At 49.0% G+C, this 16244-nt stretch overlaps 1 protein-coding gene across 4 annotated transcripts in view; it reads right to left on the bottom strand.

The window, feature by feature from the left end:
* Positions 1-54: 54 nt before the first annotated feature.
* Positions 55-16244, bottom strand: part of FAM219A (family with sequence similarity 219 member A) — a 104532-nt gene continuing 88342 nt past the window's right edge. For 2 of the 4 annotated variants that reach the window (XM_083817843.1, XM_083817841.1), the window contains exons 4-6: positions 10743-10823; positions 10305-10359; positions 55-9261 (exon numbers count right to left, since the gene is read on the bottom strand). In XM_083817843.1, coding sequence (XP_083673969.1) covers positions 9106-9261; positions 10305-10359; positions 10743-10823 — 292 coding nt within the window. In that variant the 3' untranslated portion in view covers positions 55-9105. Of the gene's footprint in view, positions 9265-10304; positions 10360-10742; positions 10824-16244 lie in introns of all 4 variants that reach the window. The other 2 variants (XM_083817842.1, XM_083817840.1) reach the window with 1 other exon arrangement.

Raw genomic sequence — 16244 nt, 5'->3', positions numbered from 1 at the left:
TGTCCTCCCACCCAGCTGTCCGGCTCGCTCCAGTGACAAAGGCTGGCAGGCTGGTTTTCATATGTATGCTTTTTAATATCATTAATTGTTACACTACACACAAACAGTAACAATGATAAATACTGCAATGGAAATGTTAAAAAAAAATATTATACGCTTCATGTTTTTTTCAAAAACAACATACTTTTAAAATAAATTAATGCATAAAACTGATGGTAGAAAAAAAGAAAACCCAAAACAAACCACAACACAACTGATCTGTTTAAGGCAATACTCTACGCGGACGGGAACAGAAGTACAACAGTGTGCTACATGTTCTGAACAGGAAGAAAGAAAAAGAATCCGTACAAGATGCAGATTGATGCTTCAGGAGTAAAAAACTCCCAAAACCAGATAATAAAACCAATGGCCAAGTTAAGTGCAGCATTAATACACTCTGCATGTCAAATGATTAGCAGGTTCCTAACATGGACTAAGGTCAAGCTACAACAAATTTATCTTCCTAATTAAAAGGTTATTCAGGTCAAACCCTACACTTAACTCTACTTTGCATTTGGCTGTTTCAGCTATGTTTCACTATATGCAAGGACAGCCAGAAATTCATCTCCTGCTTTGAGATTAACACAAAGGTTGGGAGGCCTCTCCTGAAAGGCATTTCCATTGACTATATCCCAGAAGGATCCCATCTGCAGTGACCCACAAATGCCTCCCGCCACCCCCTCCCCTGGGCGCCAGGCACTGCGCGATGGAAGGAGACCTTGGCAGCATTTGTTTGGGTTTAGTTTCTTTCAAGCTGAGGACATGAAATGGAAGTTCGGACTTGATCCGGACTCAGAAGAGGGCTGTCCCCCCACCTGCTGGGTTATCTGGAGCCTGCTGGAAGCGCAGCCTGCTCATTGCCAGCACAGGAGAAACCCAGCCTGCAGCCATGCTGCAGATGCAGCTGTGACGTTTGCTATCAAAGCTGGTGTGAAGCTCCATACCTGCCCGGACAGCCAATCAACCCCAATTATTAATGCAGCCCAGAACTTGGCCACTGGAAGGTGGACAAAAATCTTAATGCCAAAAAAATCCCCCTCTCCCTCAAAATTGAAAAGAAAAGGGACAGTAGCCACTTCCTGCCAGCTTCTCCCGGTGGATTCCCATCAGCTGCCACGTACGCAAGATTGGCAGTGCCAGATCTCACCAGCATCGACCCAGTACGTTCCCAGTAAGGTGCAAGTCTGCAAGGTGCTGCCAGGGGCAAAGAAGCTTCCTGGGACATGGTCAGAGCCTCTTGTGCTGCCCTGCTGGGGTGCTTGTGGAGGAAGCCATGGTACAAAAGGAAAGAAATCCAAGTGGAGTTACCAAAAATTAAGAATTGTGATGGCCAACAGCTGTCCGGACTGCCTCGGGTTTGGGTGGGAGAGGGGGATGCAGAACTGGGCTGAGAGTCATTCTGGTGCAACTGCCTCTGTTGCTCATCACAAGTTCAAGGGGGGGAAGAAAAGAAAAAGACGATGCCTGCTTTGAGAAAAGAGGAGTGAAAGGAGGACGTGTGCAATATAACAAGGCTTGCGATTCTAGAACTAACCACTGGACACGGATACCCAAGTTTACCTGTGACAACTAGTTATACTTCTATCATTGCTGCTGCTTTCCCCCCTTCCCTTATCTGACCCTTCTCTAGTTTGGGACGTGATGTTTGACGTGATGGTCAGTGTTGGTTCTCCCACCCTAGTCCCCGCGCAGCACTCCAGGGGACTCAGTTACAGGATGTGCCATGAGGTCTGGAAGTCACACGGTAGACACAGACCAGCTCCGCATGCAAGCAGCGCCTGCTTTCAGAACCCCTCAGAAAACTATTTAATGGTGCTTTGTTTCCTTCTTTATTAAGGTTCAGTAATGCCTGTGGAAGGGGTTAAAATGGTTAAAAACGTGCAAAAAGGGAGGGCGGGGGGAAATATCTTCCTGAAATTTCCCCCCTGCAAAGACTTCATCCTCTGCAAGAGTTGTTCTCCCTGCAGAACCACAGCCCCTACCCATGTGTTTCACAGCCGAGAAGGGGACCACCGACAGACTTCCACCTGTGCCGCCCCATGGGTCTCGGGCTCAGACAGGTCTTGGACCGGGATCTCTGGTCCCAGTGTGCCCACAGTGCTGATGCTAGAAGGGTGACGGCACCCACCTGGGCTTGATGGCTCACACCAAGGTTTTAAACTCGCTCAGGTGACCCTCAGCCCCACGGCCTTCCCCTGGCCACTCGGGTGGGTGAAGAGAAATCCCGTCCAGCTCGCCGGCTCACCCACCACCATACCTCTTGGGTCTCCTGCTGGTCTGATGTTTGCCTTGGGTTTGTCACCGACAAGCCGAACACACCTGCTATCCCAGCCAGCTTCCCCATGCAAAGAAACAGAGCAGAGAAATCTGAGCTGGGGAAGGAGGCAGAAGTGATAAAAACCAGAAGGGCTGCTGTGAAGAGGAGAGCTTGTCCAAATTTTCCAGCTCCCTGTGGGTCTGTATCACATCTCCCGATAAACTTTGCCTTTCCCAGATCATGCAGCCTTGAGGAAGATGAGTAACAAATGCAGTGGCAGCTTTTTTGGAACTGGTGCAGAAAAGAGAAGGCAGTCGGGGCGGAGCAGTGCTTTCTGGAGACCTGACCCGGGGCAGCTGAATGAGCAGCGTGGGGAGAAATCCTGCTCCAGGAGGGCAAACATCGTGGCGTGTAACAGGACTTAGCTCAGCCTGGCCTTTCGGTGGCCTTTTCTTTTCCTGGTGCCTACTGTGCTGGTTTCCAGTGCCACGCCTGAGACGGTCAAATTTAAACGAGGCTTCTTTTGTACCTTCCCTCCCTGATGTAATCCCACCGCCTCTATCGCCACTTGTTACTATGGAAATGGCTGCCTCACAGACCAGGCACGATCAGCCAGGCGAGCTCCTTCCAGGAGCAAATCCATCTTTTGCTGAAGCAGCTTTTTACAGAAAAAGAAAGCCTCGGACCCACCACCAGTTTCTGCTGGCAACTGGGTCTGGGAAGTAATGGGAAGAGCTGCTCACCGCAGGCGCCAGGGAAAGTCAGTGATGTCCTGCTCCGTGCTGTGGCTGCCTGAATGCTTGCATGGGCCACGGTGCTCTGATCCATGTCATCTCCATCCCTGGCCCTTGCCTTCCAAGCAAGCTGTCGGAGGAGTGCTCAGCCAGGCTGCTGTGATCCTGGGACTGCCATCGGTGTCAAGGCTGAAGGAGGGGACATAGTTGTATTTTTGGGAAGTGATGCAACAGCTCATCTGCACAACACAGTGAGCGAAAATTGGGATGCCAGCCCCACGGAGAAACCTGCACCTGGTTAGTCTGTCATTAACCCTCTGTGTGTAGTCCCAGGTCCCAATCTCTTCCTCTAAGTCTCTGGCCCTTCTGCTTCAGGGTTTGTGTGGCTCTGTAACAGGCACGTTCGTCTGGTGAGGTGCAGTTCAAGTCTGGAGCAGCCTCTCGCACGAGAAGGCCTCGACAAGAAGTGACAAGGATGCCTTGCCCTCCTTAAGGTGAAAAGCACCTTAAAATGCAGAGCTTCCCGTGCCTGCCCTTCAGGCTCAGCCTAGTCCAGCTTCCCCTGTGGCACTCTGCCCATCTCTGCAGATGTTTCTGAGACATGAGAACTAGAAAGAGAAGTGAGTTGTGAAGAGTCAGCTCTGAAGGGTGTCAGAGGCCAAAGCCAGGGTATGTTCAGGGTGGCACATGCAGCCTGTGCTTGCTGAGCAGCCAGGTGACAAAGCCTGTTCTGTTCTAGGTAAGAGTGGCCATACTGTGTGAGTACGTCAAGGAAGAATGGAAAAATAAAGGAAGAGCTCAGACACAAGTGCCTCAGATCATTACATACATGCTAAATATAAAAGCATGAAACTTCCTTGGGAATATCCCAGATAAGCCCTTCAGTGATCTCTTCCACCCAATTAAAATTCACTGTCTGAGTTGGAAATCCACTTGCACTCCTGAATTCCTTAAGTCTGCTATCAGGGGATGGTGCTGTTGGACCACCAATTCTTCTTACACGTTCCCTGTGTCAGCCTGCGTATCAAGTAGCCAGCGGTGCACGAGCCAGCAGCCAAATAACTGGGAAACAACCCCTTGCCAAACATCTGCCCCCAGAGCTGTTTAATCTCTATACTAAGCTCACCCTGCAGCCTTCTGGCATATGCAAGCAACACTGGACGCTGGTAAACAGAGGGAAAGGAGAGTTGTGTTGCTATCCTCTGCAGAACTTTGAAAACATGTGTAAAACTTTTATAGCTTGCTTTTTGCACCTGGCTTGCAGAGCTGTCCTATCAATGGTGCCTGCCACACACTTGAAAAGATCCATGCGGGGTGGTAGTGGCTGGGGAAGGCAGGTTTCTCCCCTGCGCTGCAGAAGGGAATGGATGTCAGGAGGGGACGTGACCTGCCTGGGGTTGGAGCAAATACACATGCCAAAAGCAGCGAGGGACCCCAGATCTCATTTCTGTGTGCTGATGGTCCAGCAGACTCTCTGCAGAAGTATTTGGCTGCAGTGCTAGCTCAGGGACACGGTGTATCTGGTGTATGCATCTGAAAACAAGCTTTGCTTGGTATCAGCACTGCACTGAGATAGATTAGCTTGGACGACTGGGATCTGCCCTAGGCCAAGGCAGCACTTGGCAACCTTTCCAGTTATTGCTTGTTTTTCTTCTCTTGTTCCATCTGGTGCCCAGCTGGGTCTTTCCTTCCTTCAAAAGCATCTTCATATTTCTGTTGAGTCACATACAGGGTGCTGCACTTTTCAAGCTTCCTGCACGCCGTTGTACAGCTTGCAGGCCAGCCTGAGGACAGACTCTGCATGGAGAGGGAAGGTTTCTGCTCAGGATCTCAGATCAATGTGTCAGCCAGCACACAGCTGAGCAGAGCAGCTGTCTCCTTTTGGGAAAGGAGATGGAGAGCCAAACCAGAAGCAGTTGAGTCTGTCCTGTCTGTGGGTGGGCACAGCACCCCCAAGCCCCTTATGAAGTCTATGCAGCAGGCTTGGCTGCCTGCTTTTGCAATCGCAAGGCATCTGCAGGCACGATGGCCAGAAGAGCAGAGTAGACCTGACAGCCGAATATACACGTTGGGGGTAGATGTGCAGCAACATCAGATATGATCCAGTGGCTCTTCCAAAGGTCGGCTTCAAAATATGTCTGACAGGACATCAAATGAGCCTCCGGGATGGTCACCTGGACATCAGCCTTCCTTCAACTAAAGGTTATTTATACAACCGCAGGAAAAGCAGAATAGACCATGCTATCTAGGACCCTTCCTCGACTCTGGGGGGATACTTCCCCTCACAAGGACATCTGGGAATGGGGGGTTTGCGGACTGACTGGAGAGATAAGAAGGGAGTGCTGAGACCTTGCAGTCCAAAGCCAGCTCACATGAAAGGGCTAAACTAACACCTGATAAGAGGAAATGATTTGCCCAAACTCAGATAATTTGGTGACTAAAATTACTTAAAATCCTAGCCAAAAAAGCCAATCTGGCTTTAGGAGGCACCAAATGCAAATTCCTTTGTTAGAGGTGCCAGCATCACTATAAGGAAGCTATCCCATTTGCGTGGTAATTTAGATGGGCAGTAATGCAGTTTTTCATACTCCACGGCGCTGCTCCCCCTGGTATTCTGTACACTTCAGACTGAAAATAAAGCCTGAGAAGACCGTATGGTTTGGTGCAAAGACTGGAACAAGGAATGATTTGCTTTCTTGCAAGCAACCTGCAGTTCGGAGAGTACCCAGCAGCTCTGCAGATTTTAGGGCTTTCTAATGCTGCAACAAAGAGTCAAGGGCTGTGCTGTTTGCTTTTGCCTTCTCCAGGCCATGGCAGCAGATACACTGCTGGTATAAGGAGAGCAGCGCCAGAACAACCATGTACCAACAACCAACTCCTTCCTGGGAAGCCCCCACAACCTCCAGTGAGGGCACAAGGAAAACCTGGCCAAAACAAAGGTCTGAACACAAGACCAGACAGGGAGAGCCAAGCCAATCTGCTGTTAACACACACTGCTGGGCTGTCCATCATAAACTGTAATGAGCCAACAAACATGCCCCATGGTCATAACCTGATTAAGGGGCTGCAGTTCAGAAGGGTTAGTGGTCAGTTTTCTATGATAGCCACACGTGCATTGCCTTAATCCATTCAGCCTTCCTGATAATGACCCTACACAGGTAACTACTTTTCCCCACCCTTTCTACTTTAATCCCCTAATAAAATATATGAACACAAAGCATAGAGAGGAGAAGCCAAAAAATTGCCATTTTATGGTCCTGTACTGTCGTGCCAAACCAGCTATTTGTGCAACCAGCTCCTTCTGTGAGGAGGGAAAAACACTTGGCTTGAGCTTCTGTCTGTATTTGGAGGAAGCAATGGCCTAGTTCACATTTAAATTCATTTCCCTCCCTCACATGTGCAAATGAGTAGTTCCCTCCCAGGGACCTTAAGGGGTTATGGTGGAAGCAGGTGCCCATCACACAATGAAAATGGTGGAGGGCGGTTGCAGGGTTGTGGGGTTGGGGAATGCCTTGGAGCACACAGCAGGCAAAAAACAGCAACACGGGCAATGAAAGAACTTAGCAGTGGTTATAGGGAAGTTCTGTCCTTCAGAGGGGAAGTTACAGCCCTGGGAGACACAATCTCAGCAGGTCTCCTTCCATCTTTGTCCCAAGACAAAGGTGGTTTGATGGAGATCTGTGGGATGTGCAGTCTGCCAAGGTTAACCAACAGAAACAGACACCTCGTTGCTTGAGCAGGCTCACCAAAATGCTCCTGTGGGAAAGGCTGAGTGTGTGCAGCCTGCCTGGAAGGCACAGACACCGACCCAGGAGGATAAGCGCAATGGGGATGTTGCATGGTACCAACACTGAACTGCAACCTCCTGCTTTAGAAGTGTGCACTTTTAAAGAGACTTGGCCACGTCCTATAGGATTTAGTTTGACCACGGGGTTTCTGTTAGGCTTTGACTACATTCCCCATCTGAAAAAAAAGACTCCATGAGCTTTTCCTCCCTTTACCTTCTCTTCCCACACAGTGCTGTTAGAGCTCTTCTCCCCACTGCAGACAACTTGCTAATCTCACACCGGAGCTAGCACTGGAGGGGAAGGCTGGCACACAAAAGAAGAAGCAAGGAATTGGGGAGCTGAAGCTTTGTGCTTCTTTAGAAACACTTCTGAAATATTCCCCCTCAGCACTGCCAGGTGATGAGAAAGTGAGAGGAATTCAATAGAGGTACACTCTCTCCCTAGAGGAGCTGGCAAGTTAACCAGCACTTCTGCACAAGGAGGCAGAGATGCTCAGTAAACAAGTCTGCTCCATCCTCTTTCTGTTCCCTGGCAGACAGGGCAACAGTCCCTGTTTTGGGGAGGGGGCAAACACAGCCTTCAGGGTTGCCTGCAGCTAGCTGCTGAATAATAAAGCCCAGGAGCCCTGCATGCCTGCTCTTTTGCTCATGCTGCAGATGACATCATGCCTTGCACTGCACAGAGTAAAAACGCATGATGTTAAATAATTGTCCTCCTCATCACCGAGAGAACTTCTTAAAGAGTCAGCTCATGATGTGCAAATTTCATACAGGGGATCTGTACTTCCGGGTGGAATCAGGCTCTTTCTCGTGGCTCAGGGGAATTCTGATCGGAAACAGAAGTGCCTTCACTTCTTCTTTCCACCAGGCTCTAAAGCGAGCGCTGATGCAAGGCAGGCAGGCAGCCTTTCTTCCTGGCTAAGCAGGAAAAGACACAGTTGTGGCTGTGTCAAAAGATTTCACCTCAGAGAAAGATGCCAGCCCATCCATCACCTGAGTCCCATGCCTTCTGAAGCCAGCAGTGTAAAACCGAACAGGGGAAGGACATATTCCTAATTCTAGGCATGATTTTGCATTTAAAACAATCTGTTGGTAAACTGGCAATTCAGTCCAGAAATCTAATGTAACACCAGGTTTCCTGACTATTCCAGCATCAAATAAACATAATTGTTCCTGAGGTGGGACAGCTCTAACAGACAAAGCTTGGTGCACCAGGGAGCCGAGATGCAATAAACAGTTTCCTCTCACGGCTTTTTTCAGCTGAATCTGCTCATAATCCCTCTGTTGCTGAAAACTCCCCTAAAGTCTGACACCAGCACATTAACAAATCTCTCCCATAGGCACCAAGAGATGTACTGTCAAGAGCACCAACAGCCGAGCTCTAAAAAATATCTTTCTTCAACTAGCATTTTTAAGCACTGACCTTCAGAGTGTACAGCTCCAGTCCTGTCTTATGCAGGACTCGTTTTTTCTTAGTTGAACAAAGTTTAAGATTTTTGGAAGCAGATGGCTCTCGCAGGAATTAAGTAGAAGCTGAAGTCAGTGTATTCAACTGAATTGAATTCATGATTCTGGTATTCTCAGGCAAGGACTGAATCTACTGAGAGTATGGATGGATTGCAAATCAAATCTGATGTGTTTGGTGATAATTTAATGTGGTGCTAAGGGTAGATTGCATTGGGTGTGTGACACAGCTCTAGCTAGTACTGACTCACAGTGAAATGCCACCATCTTGCCTTTTCTGCAAGTGAATACATTGTGTCATGTTATTCCTGGCTAGACTTGCTGTAAGAAAGGATGCCCAGCTCCATCGCCATTCCTGTGCCCTGGTCATGGTGTAATTTTGGTTATGCAGGCAAATGAGGCTTAGTGAACTAATTACGAACTGACCTCAGGTAAACCCCCCTGACACGTCACTCACCCGATCTTGCAAATGGATTGTTTTTAGAGGGTAGGATTAACTGCAGCCCCATCCAATCCTTCCCATTCTGGAACTGACACCTTACAAAACATCTCTGGTGCCTACAAAAACCCAGAAGTATCTCTGGGCCCTTCTGCATCCGCTCCCTGGACCAGTCAGTTCTGCCAGGCACCGCCTGGCACTTCGAGTTTAACTCTTTTGTTTAACCATAGTTTAAAATAACTTATCAACCAATCATAAAATGAATTTTTTGGTTTCTCCTGGCTCCATGAACACAAAGAGGTGCACGTCCTACCATAGGAGGAAGCAATGGCTGTTAAGTTTTACAGTTATAGTGGAAAGCACTGATCACAGCCTGCCGGCCTCACTACTGGATGTGACAGGCGGTGGAGGAGGTGGCTTGGCAACACATGCAGGTAGGGTTGACCGATTTAGGGGGGATTAGGTCGAGGTCCTCGTCATCTGGGATCTCATCTAACCGGTACCCATCCTTTAGCAGCTGGATGTTCAAGTCTTGGTTGATCTGCTACAGACAAAGAGACAAACAGTCAAACACTTGAGGCTTCTTGCTTCTGGCAGGTCAGAAGAGGAAGGAGGTCCCTTATTCTGGAATATATTACTCACATACGATATGGGAAGTATATATGATATTTTAAATGGGAAATAATGATGATAAACCAACTGGGAGCTGTGTAGTCCTTCCACTCAGTTTGGGGCACTACAGCAGTTGAAAGGTGGTGGTAAAGCCACATGGCTCTTTGTAATCTCAGATTCAAGTGCTGTCTAGCCAGCTCTGGGTGAAAAACCCTTTGAATCAGGGCCCACAGATTGCCCAGATCATTTGACCAGGTCCCTGCTCTTGGTTGTTTCTCCAAACTTCAGAAAGATTTTGCCCCAGGAAGGGATGCAACGGGGAACAGTTTCCAGCAACTTGCATGCAGAATGGCTGCTCGGCACCTTGCCTGTAAATCAGATCCTACAGAAGCAGCACCCAGAGGCTGAGCAGCTAATTCACCGGGCAGCTTGGGAATACATTCGGAAACAATGCAAGGGATTAACAAACGTGAACTTCCTGCCATTTCTCTCTGAGAGGGCAAGAGTTCATATCTGTAAGTCCTCCTTGGAATTTCTGCTTGCTCCAAGCAAACACCCTCCGGGTGACCCTGACCCCCGCAAGAACTGGAAATGACAGCACACCCTCAGCTCCTTTATTTGTGTCCTTGGCAAGCGGACGGTTGCTGAGCTGCCATGACAGACAAACTGATGCTTCTGCACTACATCGGCCAGCACTGCAGGACTGAGCAGAACTGGGAAGAGCTTCAGTGAAGCTGATGGGCAAATCTCTGTCTGTGCTGTGGCAGTGTGGGGACAGAGCCAACTAGATCACTGGGGAAGAAGGAAACATGACACTGTTTCTGCCACAGCCCCTTCCAGACTCACAGACTTTACACCACTGGTAAATTCCTTGTGTAGCTGTTTTTGGCTGCAAAAGGCCGCTCTAAGCCATTTCTGGATGCTTTACTATCAGCATTCATAGCAAGGATGGCAAGAGAGAGTGTAACTCACCTCAGCTGATGAGTATCCCGAGGAGGAATATCTGGACATGTCGAAGTCATCATCACTGCAGGGAAGGACAAGACAGCAAAGAAGGAAACAGTTAAAGAGACCTGAATTCCCTGCTTACTCCTATCCTTCTTGTGCTGTGAAGCTGTCCTTTAGGCACAGACAATTTACATCAAGGGAGCCTGGAGAGCAACTTCCATCTGTGAACCTCAGATATTTCCATGAAAGTGCTCTTTACTCTTGTCTCTTCCTGCTTGATTACACACACAGACCAATTACGGCATATGCCAAAGGGCACAGCAAGGAAGGCTGCAAGTGGTCTGCAAGAATGGTTTCAGCAGGAGTTAGCTCCAGTGCTGTGCTCTGTCATGAAAACTTGCTCGCACCATAACGTATATCATCTTATTATAATGTATATCATCTTATTATCGCTTTGCATACCTGTCCGTATCCAGGGCTACCAGTGGCTTTTCATCTGGACTCTGATCTAATGACGAATAGCCCTTATTGGGAACGACGAGCCTGAAATAATTAAATGTTCTCCATTAACCACACAGTAAAGCTCAGTACCACACATAGTCACATCAAAGTCATATGATAGGCTTTCCCCATTTCATTTCTTTGCAAGTCCTCCCTTACTGGTGAAGACATTTAAATAGGTGCAATTCAGAGGAGGCAGGCTGTGTCTCTGGGTAGCTCAGAGCAGATTTGCAGGGATGGACGCTGGACATGCCTTGGGAACACACTCCTCCCTGGAAGGCAAAATGATTGGGACACTCTGGGCTTCATTCTGACGAAACTATTCAGTTCACAGTGCTTGCCTTGTCAGACTTCTGCGTTGACTTTTTTTCCTAGCAATGACTACATGGCACTTGCATTAAGTAAGCAGGAGAAGGTATTCTAGCTAGGGGAAGGTATTCTAGGATTGGAAATCAGGGATTTGGTCTTTCTGCCTGAGTCCCTACCCAGCCCCCATAACACAGAACTTGTGAAGTCTCACCCCTAATTTTAGTAATATGAGAAGTGAGAGCTGGTGGGTACTGTTGTCGACGGAGGGAAGACACAAACGCTCAATATGAGTGTTAAGTATGCTTCAGCTTTAATGGATAGCTCAATTGTCTTTTATCGTGTACAGGATAATTAGCTCATACATATTGCAAAAGCCAAGCTCCTTATTGGCAAGCGTCATCTACTGCCCTATCTGTTAGTTCCGCATTCTTCTATCCGCTAGTTCCCATTGCTAATCTAACTATAACTCCCAGGGCAGTATGCCCTCTACTATCATTGTTTCTAATTGCCTGGGATTTTTCACAAGAGTTCCCAGACAAGCCTTGCGTACGTGTCTTTGCTCTTGTTTCTCTAGACCAGCTGGGTGCGGTAATCCGCCATTTCCTTATCTTGCAGCTGTATAATATCAATGTGATTACGCGCAGCGAGCCAGTCCTCAACAATTCCCCCGTTTTTATTTTGAACCAAAAGCTTTTTATAGATTTTTCTATCAATCACCGCAGACACTGCAATAAGCAAGGTACAATAAGCAACAGGGTGAAAATCACATGCAGAGCTACGATTGTAAAGTAGCGTGCCTACTAGAATCTACATCAGTCAACAAGCCACTAAGTGCTAGGAATGTTGCTTTGCAGCGATACTGCTTTTTACTCACGCAGCACAATCACACAATCATGCAAAGAGGCCTCCTGCACTTCTCATTCATACCACAAGACAATATCACTTAAAATAATTTGTGTGCAGCTTCAGGAGGTCCTTGTCTGCTCCCGTGGTGAGCGGCTGAGAGTGGAGACCCCTCCGAGGAAAAAATGCTCGGGGTGCACCTAGGGGCGTCCGTTCCACAGTCGATCCCACAGCCGAGCAGAGCGGCTCCTGGCGCAAGGAAGGATGCTATTATAGTTTGTATAATGACAGCAAAGAGATGCATTGCAATAAGGAGCACGTGTGGCATTGACCCCTTTTTTTCGAGCAATTACACCTTACACATGCTATTACTGTTGCTAGAAAAACCCTACTAGTTAACTGCTCGAGCCTTTTTATTAGGCAACTAAATACTACTCGCGCCGCTATTATAATTAGGACAATTATTAGCAGTAAGCGTAACCCTTCTTTTATCAGACCCAATATCCAACCCCCCATGTTCCCAAACCAATTTGCAAACAGTCTATCAAGCCAATTATCTTGGACCACTATCTTCTTGGTGTGGTCTCTCAGCCATTTCAGCTGCTCGTGGATTGATTCGCCATGGTCCGAGAGATTAAAACAGCACATTCCTTCGAGCTCTTCACACCCGTGGCCCTGTGCCAGCAGTAAAAAATCAATCGCCGCTCTGTTCTGTAACACAGCGTGTCGCAAGCTATCCAGGTCCTGGGCCATTTCTGTGAGTACCTGCGTAGTCACATTTGCTTGTTTTACAGCCCAACAAGCTAGTTTCCCAAGACTAGCCATAGCATGAGCCACAGCCACTCCAGGCACAAGTGCCGCCGAAAAGAACCTTTCAGCAGGACCCCAGAGTTCGACCTGGTCATCGCAGTCACTCCCCAAAGTTTTGAGACTGCGTCTCGTCCGGCGTTTCCATTGTTGAGTAATGTTCCGCAATTCTTGACTATGTAGATCAGGGGCAAACAAGGTCAGGCGTCCTAAATAACATGGCCCACCATGCGAGTTGGCCGGGATTCCCTGCCAGGCTCGATCCCCACAAATCAGGAATATACCGGGTGGTAGGGCCTTGGCGGTGTGCCTTGGCCAGTCACCCCCGCCATCCTGATTCCATGCCCCCATGGTAGCGTTGGCGGTGTCGTTGTGTCCGCAGTAGCCGCCATTGGCCTCGAAGCCCCTTGTGTGTGAGGTCACATTGGTCCATTGAGTCATGTTTTGTTTTCCTTTATTCCACATAAAGCACGTCTGTGTCCAGTTATTGCTGGTGTTCCCTACCGCCACTGATCCCAACAAATCCAATTCTTGGGGATCCCACGGCAAGCTTGTGTTCAGAGCCACTAGCGCCGCTACGACGGCATCGGAGAGATTAGATGATAGATGGAATAACTCCGTACTTGCGGAGTATGGTGCTAACAGTTGTTTCAGTTCGTCCTTGTCCCCTATTGGGACCCCGAACAAACAGGTGCGGAAGGGATCAGTCGCTTTGGCAAGAGACAGGCAGAATTGAGCCAATCGAGTTCCCTTCGGTATATGTAGCGGAGGGAACATGGCTGATACCATAATTTGTATCTCCCCAGTAAAGTCCTTATCAATAAGTCCTGTTAACACTAAAGCCCCATTTAATGTCGCCGATGACCTTCCAATCAGAAGTGCTCCAACAGGCTCATTATTAATTTTTACAGGTCCCATAACGCCTGTTTTCACCGTAACAGGTTTGCTGTCCATTAGAGTCACATTCACTGCGGTTGCCAAATCCAATCCCCAGGCTCCCTCTGGTGGCTGGTTGGAGGTGAAAGGATTCGTCTCGGTTGGAGTCTCCGCAGCTGCCGCCGCTGTTGAGGGAAAAGCCGCTTTTTGTGTCATCGCGGGGCGGCGGTTCCCGCTGGCCCTCCCGTTTCCCTGGGCCTTCCTCCGGCAGACGGTCTCGTTGTGCGAGTTGGACTGGCAATGAGGGCACCACACGTTCGCTGTCCCGCACTGCCTCTTCATACGGCCCACGATACCGCATCGATAGCAACGTAGTGCAGGTCTCCCTGATGAGCGAGGACCTTTCCTACTTTGCAGGGGGGCAAGGGCGGCGAATACCTGCGACTGACTAGCCTGCAGTCCCTGAGTAATACTTTCCCCTACCTTTCGAATAGCGTCAACCAATAGCGCCTGCGAGCCTATCGGTATCCGCGACAATCGATCAAGAGCCTCTTCTATAGTCCAGGTACTGGGCAGCGTATTTAGAACATTTCGAGAGGTTTGATTACAATTTTGAAGGGCGCATTGTTTAAGAATAGGGCCTTTGAGATATTCGGGTAACCCAGCTACCTGTATAGCTGCGGCAACCCTATCAATAAATGTTCCAAACGCTTCGTCTCGCCCTTGCTTGATGGACATATAGGAGGGCATTCCTCCAGGCTCCCTAATTTGGTCCAGTGCTCTCCTAGCTAGCGTCATGGTCGCTTTTGCCTTATCCGGCCCCATTAGGGCCTGGGCCTCCAAGCGATTGTATGCACCGACCCCCAAAAGCTCCTCCAGCGTGACCCCGTATAATGGATCTCCGGGCTGACGCTGCACCGCAACTGCCTCCTGACAAGCTGAATGCCAATGGGCATTAAACAGCAGGATCTGATGCTGCGTCAGTATTAGTTTCATGATATTACGAATGTCGCCGGGGAGCAACACGTTAGTGGACCACAGATAGTCTAACATCTGTTTCGTTGGCTCCCCACGTATTCCTGACTCATTTACCGTGGCACGCAATTGGGTCAGTATTTTCCAGTCCAGATTTGTCATAGTAACAGTTGTCTGGCCCTGGGCGTTGGGCGGAGAGTACACTACGGGGAAGGCGCCTACAAGCTCTGTCGCCGCCCCCACATCGCCTTCACGCAACGCCTCCCCTGCAATCTTCGCCCAAAGTCCTGCCCTCTCCGACCCTCCTGACTCGATCCTCATATCTTCTAAAAATGGATTCTTATTTCTCCCTTCCCCTGTCGCCTCTTCCTCGGGAGTTTCCGGGGGTAGAGGAGGCGCACTGGGTTGTGCTCCCTCCTCCCCTCCCCCGGGGGCCGGGGGTAGAGGAGGCGCACTGGGTTGTGCTCCCTCCTCCCCTCCCCCGGGGGCTTTCATAGTGAATTGCCGGACTGATGGAGGGAGGGGGTACGGATTGGTCTCTTCATCTGCCCTCATCGTTTTGCGCAGCCGCTGTGTCGCAGCGGCTGCCACTTTCTGCTCTACCCGATATATCGTTAAAGCGTTCGTGACGGCCCGCCAAGGCTTTGCCAATTTCTTAGCCGTCTTATTCTCACTAATCATTTCCTCAAACAATATATCACCAAACTTACGCCACTCATCCTCCTCAAACAATGTGTCAGGGTTAACAAAGCAGCCCTTCGCCACCCCATAGGCCACTAACCCCTGTAATTCTTTATGACAATCTATATCTGGCGTCTTACGCTTTTCTAAAAAGCACTTAAGTAAATCAATTGCCGCCTGTTTCTCCATGCTTACTCACGGTGCCGTTGCCCCCGTGCAAAGCGTGTCTTACGCTTTTCTAAAAAGCACTTAAGTAAATTAATTGCCGCTTATTTCTCCATGCTTACTCACGGTGCCGTTGCCCCCGTGGAAAGCTTCCGTTCGCGGCGTTCCGGCGGGACCCGCTATGGGTTCGTCCCGGGCGCTCTTCCCGAGTCGCCTTCTGCTCGCCCCAATCTTATGTTCCGCGGATTCCGGGTTACGTAGTCAGAACCGGCTTTCCCCTTGTACTCCGTCGCCTAATACCGGCTTACTCGTTCAGGGTTCTCGTCCAGCAAGGCCTGTTCGGGCGCCATCTGTTGTCGACGGAGGGAAGACACAAACGCTCAATATGAGTGTTAAGTATGCTTCAGCTTTAATGGATAGCTCAATTGTCTTTTATCGTGTACAGGATAATTAGCTCATACATATTGCAAAAGCCAAGCTCCTTATTGGCAAGCGTCATCTACTGCCCTATCTGTTAGTTCCGCATTCTTCTATCCGCTAGTTCCCATTGCTAATCTAACTATAACTCCCAGGGCAGTATGCCCTCTACTATCATTGTTTCTAATTGCCTGGGATTTTTCACAAGAGTTCCCAGACAAGCCTTGCGTACGTGTCTTTGCTCTTGTTTCTCTAGACCAGCTGGGTGCGGTAATCCGCCATTTCCTTATCTTGCAGCTGTATAATATCAATGTGATTACGCGCAGCGAGCCAGTCCTCAACAGGGTACAGCATAAGAGCCCTGTCTGACTAGCACTTTTAAAATCCCAT

This window comes from Anser anser (assembly GCF_964211835.1).
Source record: "Anser anser genome assembly, chromosome: Z".
Lineage (NCBI taxonomy): Eukaryota > Metazoa > Chordata > Aves > Anseriformes > Anatidae > Anser > Anser anser.
The sequence above is the reverse complement of the archived record's forward strand: the minus strand, read 5'-3'. Positions and strand labels throughout refer to the sequence as shown.